This window comes from Blastocystis hominis (genome assembly GCF_000151665.1).
Source record: "Blastocystis hominis, Singapore isolate B (sub-type 7) whole genome shotgun sequence assembly, scaffold_3".
Taxonomy (NCBI): Eukaryota; class Bigyra; order Opalinata; family Blastocystidae; genus Blastocystis; species Blastocystis hominis.
In genome coordinates, this window is record NW_013171838.1 from 979,676 (window position 1) to 988,064 (window position 8,389).

General features: G+C 34.6%; 2 protein-coding genes; one reads left to right on the forward strand and one right to left on the reverse strand.

Annotated features, from left to right (window-relative positions):
* GSBLH_T00003488001 (uncharacterized protein) overlaps nucleotides 1–319 on the reverse strand; it is a 922-nt gene extending 603 nt beyond the window's left edge. Inside the window, exons 1-3 of the mRNA XM_013042249.1 lie at nucleotides 222–319; nucleotides 121–190; nucleotides 1–89 (exon numbers count right to left, since the gene is read on the reverse strand). The exon at nucleotides 1–89 is cut by the window's left edge and continues 603 nt beyond it. Coding sequence (XP_012897703.1) covers nucleotides 1–89; nucleotides 121–190; nucleotides 222–281 — 219 coding nt within the window. The 5' untranslated portion in view covers nucleotides 282–319.
* A 184-nt stretch (nucleotides 320–503) lies between these two features.
* GSBLH_T00003489001 (uncharacterized protein) lies at nucleotides 504–1,544 on the forward strand (the record flags this gene model as incomplete). Its single annotated transcript, XM_013042250.1, has 4 exons — nucleotides 504–590; nucleotides 621–731; nucleotides 762–840; nucleotides 871–1,544. 4 exons carry the CDS (start codon nucleotides 504–506, stop codon nucleotides 1,542–1,544), a joined length of 951 nt encoding a protein of 316 aa, XP_012897704.1.
* Nucleotides 1,545–8,389: the final 6,845 nt, after the last annotated feature.

Genomic DNA, 8,389 nt, shown 5'->3' on the forward strand with positions numbered 1-8,389 from the left:
TCTAATTTGCTCCCATATTCCTTCCCCATCGAATCCATCCACATACAACTCTGGAAGCTCTCCAAACTGGTTCATTTCCAGTTTCTTAGCTACTCATAACAATTCCAATCCTATTTCTACCTAAATCAAACAACACTTTCATGACGGCCTTAATTGTCTTTTGGACCTCCTCGTCCCCTTTTACAAATCCCTGACCATTGAACCCAATTATCAGAACTTACTTCTGGGTGGTTTACAACCTTCTCCTCAAATTCATCAATAATCTGCTTGTCAATATCCATTCCTTCGTTATTCAAACCGATTGGCTACAAAACCGTAGATAAAAACAGGCTAGATTGAGAAAAAAGCAGTATATCCGATTTTTGGAATTCAGAAAAAAGACATTCTCTTACCACCCTTTTTTGAATTTTGAGCGGCGATGCAGCAGAGATATCAGGAAGAAGAAAAAATGGAAGAGGTATCCACTGTAACATTATCAGGTGACTTTGCAGGAAGGAGGACCAATGCCCATTTCGGCATTAGAATCTCAGGGAATTAATGCCGCTACAGTGAAAAAGTTGCAAGAAGCCGGATATCATACAGTCGAATCTGTATTTTTGCCGGATCACCATTTTTACTAGGTTGCTTTTGAGACCATGAAGAAGCTCGTGGAGGTAAAAGGAATCAGTGAAGTGAACGCCCAAAAATTGCAGGCAGCTGCAAGCAAGCTGATTCCTATGGGTTTTACAACTGTAAGTTTGATGGCTTGGTCTTGATTGAAGGCTACCGAATACAGTAAACTGCGTGAAGATATTGTACACATTTCTACAGGATGTAAGGAGCTAGATCGAATTCTTGGAGGTATCACTGGATGAAAGTGGTAAGCGATAGGCGGTATGGAAACGGGCTCCATCACAGAGCTCTACGGAGAGTTTCGTACGGGCAAAACGCAGATGTGTCATACATTATGCGTGATCTGTCAACTCCCAATCTCCCAAGGAGGAGGCGAGGGAAAGGCCCTCTACATCGATACAGAGAATACCTTCCGGCCCGAACGTCTGATCCAGATCAGCAAACGGTTCGGTCTCAATCCCGATGATGTGTTGGACAACGTGACCTATGCGCGAGCGTACAATAGCGAGCACCAGCAGCAGCTCTTGATCCAGGCGGCTGCTCTCATGGCTGAATCGCGATATGCACTGGTGATCGTGGATTCAGCCACGGCTCTGTTTCGCACTGATTACACCGGGCGTGGCGAACTCTCAACAAGGCAGCAAAGCTTGGCGCAGTTTCTGCGTGGTCTCCAGAAATTGGCCGATGAATTCGGTGTGGCCGTGGTGATTACAAATCAAGTTGTGGCTAATCCGGACAGTGGAGTGTTTGCGAAAGACCCGCTGAAACCGATAGGAGGGAATATTATTGCTCATGCCAGTCAAACTCGACTTCGATTTAAGAAGGGGAGAGGAACGACGCGGATTTGTAAGGTCGTGGACTCTCCTTGCTTGGGAGAAGAGGAGGCATCGTTTGGAATCAGTGATGAAGGGATTGTGGAAGCAACGGAGTAGAGGTAATCGTGAATTAGTAGAATTTGTTTGATCATTGATACATGTTAATGGAAGCATTTGGGTGTATGTTGTTTGTGAGGAACGATGGATCGTTGCAATTAAACTAAAAGAGTCGATTAACAACTCCAATCTGTCGAGAAATGATAGCACAGTTGGCTATGGATCCATAATAGTGGGTGTGGAGAATGCTATTGATGGTAACAAAGTGAATTACACTTACAATATGGTCATCATATTTTTAAGAAAAATATAGGCGTCTCTTGCGTTAATCTAAAGTTTCTAGAACACCAATTTTGTGTGAGTCAACACAAAGATGAAATTGGAAGGTTTAACAAAATAATGGTGGATCTTGTTTCACCCGTATTGTAGTAAGCATCCTGCACTATTTCAAGACATAAGAAAGTGAATACGAAGCAAGAGAGGTATTAGCAGACTATGAGGCAGACACAAAAAGTGTCTTTGTTTAACACATCACTTTCATTCCAAAGAAAACAAATATATATAATTTATGAAAGAAAAGTCGAGCAACATTAAATACTTTTCTCTGAGGTATGCAGTTCCGAGGATCTCAAAAAGAATATATAAACATATCCCAACAACATCTACCTCAAAAACATAGTGACTTCAAAGAAAAACCATTATGATATTGACAAATTCCGTCGTGAAAAAACGTACAGACTTCATTTAGATGGGTATTATTATTTATAAATGGAATTTGGAGAATGAGCAGCAACAATTCTACAGAAGATGTAACCATTCAAATGGCTCCCATTAGGGTAGAAGTCGAATTCTGTGAACCAAGTACTGATGAAATTGCTATTTGGAACAGCAACATTTCCGAAATATTCCCAATCGCTAATATATCACAAAAGGAGGAAAAAGTACTGGTAACCATTGATAACCCATTTTCTGGATATACGATTGAAACAGGGATGAGTGGTGATGTTTTTGACGGTAAAGCCGTTGTTCGCAACACAAGTAACGACATCATTGCTAAATTCAAGTATATTAATGGTAAGCCAACAGGAAAATGTAAGGTATATTATTCGAATGGAAGTCTGTACTTCAAAGGAACTCTTTGTGATGGTTACCGAGAGGGAATTGGAGTTGAGTATGATCGGAAAGGAAATGTCTTGTTTCATGGGAATTACCATAAGGGTAAGAGAGGATTCCCGATGACAGCGCGAGATGATTTCATGATCGAATACAATAAAGCTGGAAATCCTACAGAAGCATACAAACGAAACAAGAAGGGGCAAAAGCATGGAATCTGCTACAAATTTGTGAACGGCAAGATTGATCGAGGAGAAAAATGGGAACATGGAATAATGATGCGAGTTGTGAAGGACTTTTGCGGTAAAAGAATGACAGAATTTGATCCTAAAGGAAAAGTGATATATGTTGGAGGTTACATAGATTCCTTGAGTGAAGACTATCCAAGGAATGGAAAGGGGATTGGCAGGTTTTTCTTTGGAAAATATGAATTTGAAGCTCGTTGGGAGAATGGAAAAAGTGTCAAAGAATTTTGGATCCGTTCTATACCCTATTTAGTTCTTAGTGTAGTGGCAATACTCGCGTTTTGGTTACTGGCAGTTCTCGTTTTTTAATTGGAAGAGGTCTGTTTTTTGGTATCAGATCGTCGTCAGAATGCTAGTGTTATTTGTGTAATGTGTAAGCGATCATTTGTTTTTTGTATGTACGTGATTTGTAGTGTTGTTTCTTTTATTCAGAAAGTGGTTTAACCAAACTAGTTTGCCATACAATACTATTATACGAAATACTTTACAAAACTTTTAGCAGATGATTATAAGGGGCATTCATAATGTTTTGATTCACTTTCGATTATCTGTCAAATTGCAGATAGTGTGTGTTATTATGTAATTCCCATAATTTATTATTTCATTCATTCAAACTACGTATACACGATTCATGATGAACTCATTTATTCACACAATTGATCCAATTCATAGTAAATCACATACATCATGAATATGAATATATAGTACTCTCAACCTATTTTCGCGATTCTATTCATACACAATACTGCATAATATTCAATGGATTACTCAAGGCTAACTGTATATTGTCCCACTACATAATCAATAATAAATAGGAAGTGAAATAGAAATGTTCCTGTTGTGCTAATGGATATTTCTAATACTGATAACACAAATAAGCGAAATGGCAATTGATCAAATACTACACATAAAGCGATAACAATACTACATGTACAAAACAATGATCTATCACATATAATCACTACACAATTATTGAATATACATTTTGTGTATTAATTGAAATTGAGACATTTACAAAAATATAATAATTCTGAATCACAATATTTGAATACTCTTTTTATTTTCTTGTGTTAATATGATATGTACTACAATTAATAATGTGGCAGCCGAAGTTTATAAATTGAATTGACTATTTGCTCTAATATTACTCGGTTAAAGGTATTAACAAACAGATTATGCGCCTTAAATCATTTACTCCACAAAGTGTAAATATATATATATATATATAAATGTTTTTCATTCTTTCTTAAACAAGATGGGCGAGAATGGGAGAAACATCTAAGAATGAAATATAATTAATCAATAATTACTCGAAATTGATTTCCTTTTTACCATAGTGAAAGAATTAGGTAGATTGACATATGCAAGATTAGGAATATCTAAATATTACAACATTCAATTTGGAAAATACTTTCCAATGTCACTTCATAAAGATGCTTAAAACTACTTCCGTCAGAATGGATAAAAAATAGATTTGGAAGATCTACATCCAATCATTTTAACTCGTTTCATTATTACTTTGCATTGTCAAGGAACACTTTTTTGTCCATATTCCATATAGTGCATGTTCACCGAGTTGAATGGATTGTAATGATGGGAGATCTACATCAATCATTTCATTCAAATTCATTCAATACTTTTAATAACTGTATGACAGGAATCGCCAAACGTCCATCTATCTAATTCAATAATTTGTAGATTTGGAAGATCTATACATCATTCACTTATTCAATATCATATCAATACCTCGAATCTTAAACGAACTATAATGGAACGCTTCATTACCAATATGAATGAATTGCAATTGTGGTAGGTTCTTCAATTCAAATTCTCCTCCAAAATCATCGAAACTCAATCCACCAATATGAATCGATTCCAATGATTCACAATTCAATATGTGGAAGGACTTCCAATCATCAATATCATAATATGGCGTTTTCTCAGTAAATGAATTGCTTCCGACATTCAAAGTTTTTAATCGGTTCAATCCGTCGATTCTGAATGTAGACACTAATTTAAAACAATCATTTTTAATCTCGATTGATTCTATGAGAGTAAATCGAGAAAAATTAAAAGTATGATAATTTACATCATTACACATTGAATTGGGAATGAGAATATGAGTAGCAGATGAATTAAAAGATTCAATATACAATTGGCAGTTAATTAATGTATAGAGTAAACTAGAAACATCTATACTCAATCATAATATCATTCATTACTTTTAACGACTTTATTGTAAACATTCCGGAATGAATAAAGTAGGTTGACATATTGAAGATTTGGAATATCTAAATACAATCAATATTCAAGATTCAGAAATACTTTCCAATGTCACTACACGAGGTAATCGAAAACTCCCACTACCATCAATGGATTGTAGATTTGGAAGATCTAAATTTAATCATTTCAAATCATTTCATTATTACTTCGCATTATCAGTGAACAAGAATCATCATAACTTCCAAAAAGTGCATAATAACCGAGTTGAATGGATTGTAATGATGGAAGATCTACATCAATCATTTCACTCAACCTCATTCAATACTCTCGATTATTGTTGATACAGATTCATGGAATGCATGATCACCCAGTTCAATAGAATGCAGATTTGGAAGATCTATGCATTACCCAAATATTCAATATCATAGCAATACCTCGAATCACAAACGAACTATGATAGAAACTGTCTGTACCAATTTGAATGGATTGTAGTTTTGGTAGATTCTTTAATTCAAAGTCGCCAGCATAATCACTGAAACTGAATTTCCCAATTTGAATGGATTCCAATGATTCACAATTCAATATGTGGAATAATTACGATTCATCAATTCCCCAACTACCCTTTTTCTGAGTAAATGAATTGCTTCCGATTATTATAGTTTTCAATCGATTCAGTCCATTGATTTTGAATGTTTTCACATTTGCAAAGCAATCATCGCCAATTTCGATTCTCTTTAGATAAGGATAGTTAGATAATTCAAAATTCTTTAAATACTTCCCATATCCTGATTCTACTATATATGATTCTTGCTTGGATCTGATTCCTTGTGGTCCATTATCCAGATAGATTGCTGTAAAATAGAAAAAGAAAAGAATGATTATAATTACAGTCACAATCAAAGCAATATATCTATTCTTTAGTAATGTTTTACTTAATCCTTCTGTCTTCAATTTATTTATGAAACTATTCTCATTATTATTACCGTTCAATTCTTTTGTATTTTCTTCCTTTCCAAATTCTTCGCTTTCTTCTTTTCGTGGATAACCCATTTCCAAACTATCAACAAATCCTCCTTCATACACTTTCTTATCATTCCTATATTCTATCATATCATTATCATGGAATTGTTTCAATAATTTCACTTCTTTACCTTCTTTCCATACACTCACACGACTAATCTTTCCATCCTCATAAGAATAACAAAACCCTTCACTATTTCCCAACTCATCTTTCTGACTAATTCGAATGATTCTTCCTTTTTCATCCAACTCTTTCCAATATCCCTTTCCCATTTCATTCGATGGTACTATATTCAGTTTCTTACCTTTCTTATAATATCCATCAAACACCATGTTGCCATTTTCATCATATTCTTGTCCTCTTCCTTCTCGATATCCGTTTACAAAGTAACCTTTGTAAAATAGAATACCATTTTTACAGAGTGTGCAAGGTCCTGAAGCGATTCCATCCACAAATGTCAGAGTGGCCATCAGAGTATTATCCTGAGAATAAATACTGGATTCTCCGTCCATTTTCCCGTTTTTCATTGTTGTTTTGATAAGACAACCTTCATGAGGTTTGCCAACTTCAATATGAGTGGGACCATTTGTTTCTCTTCTTGACTTTATAGGGAACTGCTCCGAAACGTTGTATTCCCACCACTTGTCTTTTTCGTCAGTTTTATCACTAGCATTGTTTATTGTTTGTAATTCGATGTTAGTAGCGTGAATAGCACCCTTTGACAGATTGCTCATTTACAATTAATTAGATAATAGTGTGTAAAAGCCAAGGTAAAACCGAATCTACTAGATCCTTGATAATCAAATGATGACTGTCCGTTTTGTGCGTTTCATTTATATCCATTCATATTTGCCTTATCATTTGAACAATCAAAAGTTTGCATTTAAAAGTAATATGATACAGAAATAACTCCCCACTCATTTATTTCCATTTTAAGAACTATTTCAGTTCTTTTGGCTATAACCTCCAGAAGTATTTTTTCATAAAGAAATACTAATCTAATTAACGTATCTCCTTCAATATACTTATATTGTGACTATTGTAAGGGTTTGCTTGATTATGTTGTAAAACATCATTTCGCATATTACCCATAAGTATGCCAATCATGTCTTGAGCAAATGTCTATGTTTTTATCACTGTCGACAAACGATCGGAATACTGGTTGATTTAGCCTAACTATACCTATATTATATTAATAATAGTAGACAGTAATGATGTGCGTGGTTCGCAGAGGTGAAACACTTTTCCAATGACATATTGACAGTGTGAATGATGTAGCACACAAATAAGGGAAATCTATTTTAGACAGGATTGTTAATTGTGGCAATGTCAACAAACGCTATTCTTGGCGATTTCGGCTGTTGCTTAATATTTATCTCACCCCTAACAAAAACAACAGGCAATGGCATACTGATACCGTAAAACATAGTACCTATGAATATAGCGACTTTTTCATTGTTTATCTCTCTAATTATTACAATAATTACAATATTTTATAGTTTTTCTTGGACAAGATAGACAAATGAGAAGAAAGAGTCAATGGTGCCAATTATCTCAAAATCAATACGATTCCACATTCATTTTAAAATAATACTGAGTATATACGATTGTACCATTTCGTTCCTACAAAAACTATCACTGCTTTATCTTTCTTTAAATACTATTATCTGCACACATCCAAATATGTTTTTTCTTATATTTCTTTCCTGATAGCTATAAACCGAGCATTAAGTTATCAACTAATCAATGTTAGTATTATGGTTTTAAGTGGCAGTTTTACTCAAACCGCAATCATTTTCTTTTTAGTTTTTTAGATGCAAAACATTGCTAATTTTGTCAATTCTCGTAATAATAACTATCATATTGATAGTTCCATTATTAAAAATGTGCAAACTTGCCTTAATGAAGAAATGAAACCAAATGGTTGGATTTCATTCATCTTGAATAACGGAGAATGTGTAGTGTTGAAATTCAATAATGGAGAATTCATGAATCAAGGATTTGTGGTCAATGAGCAGAAAGTGTTGAAAGTGTTTGGAAATCATCAAATTGGTGCTATTTCATATAATAAAGAGCAACCCATTGTAGTAAAAGGAATAGTGGATTTGGATCATGGAAGTCGATTTGAAGGATTGGTATTGACAGAACACAAGTTGGGAATTCCATTTGGATATGGTGAAATGTATGATGATGATGGATTACTGATGTACAAGGGTGTAGTGATTAATTGGAAACGATTTGGCTATGGAACGAGTTATCATAATAATGGATGTATTGAATATGAAGGATATTGGTGTGATGAT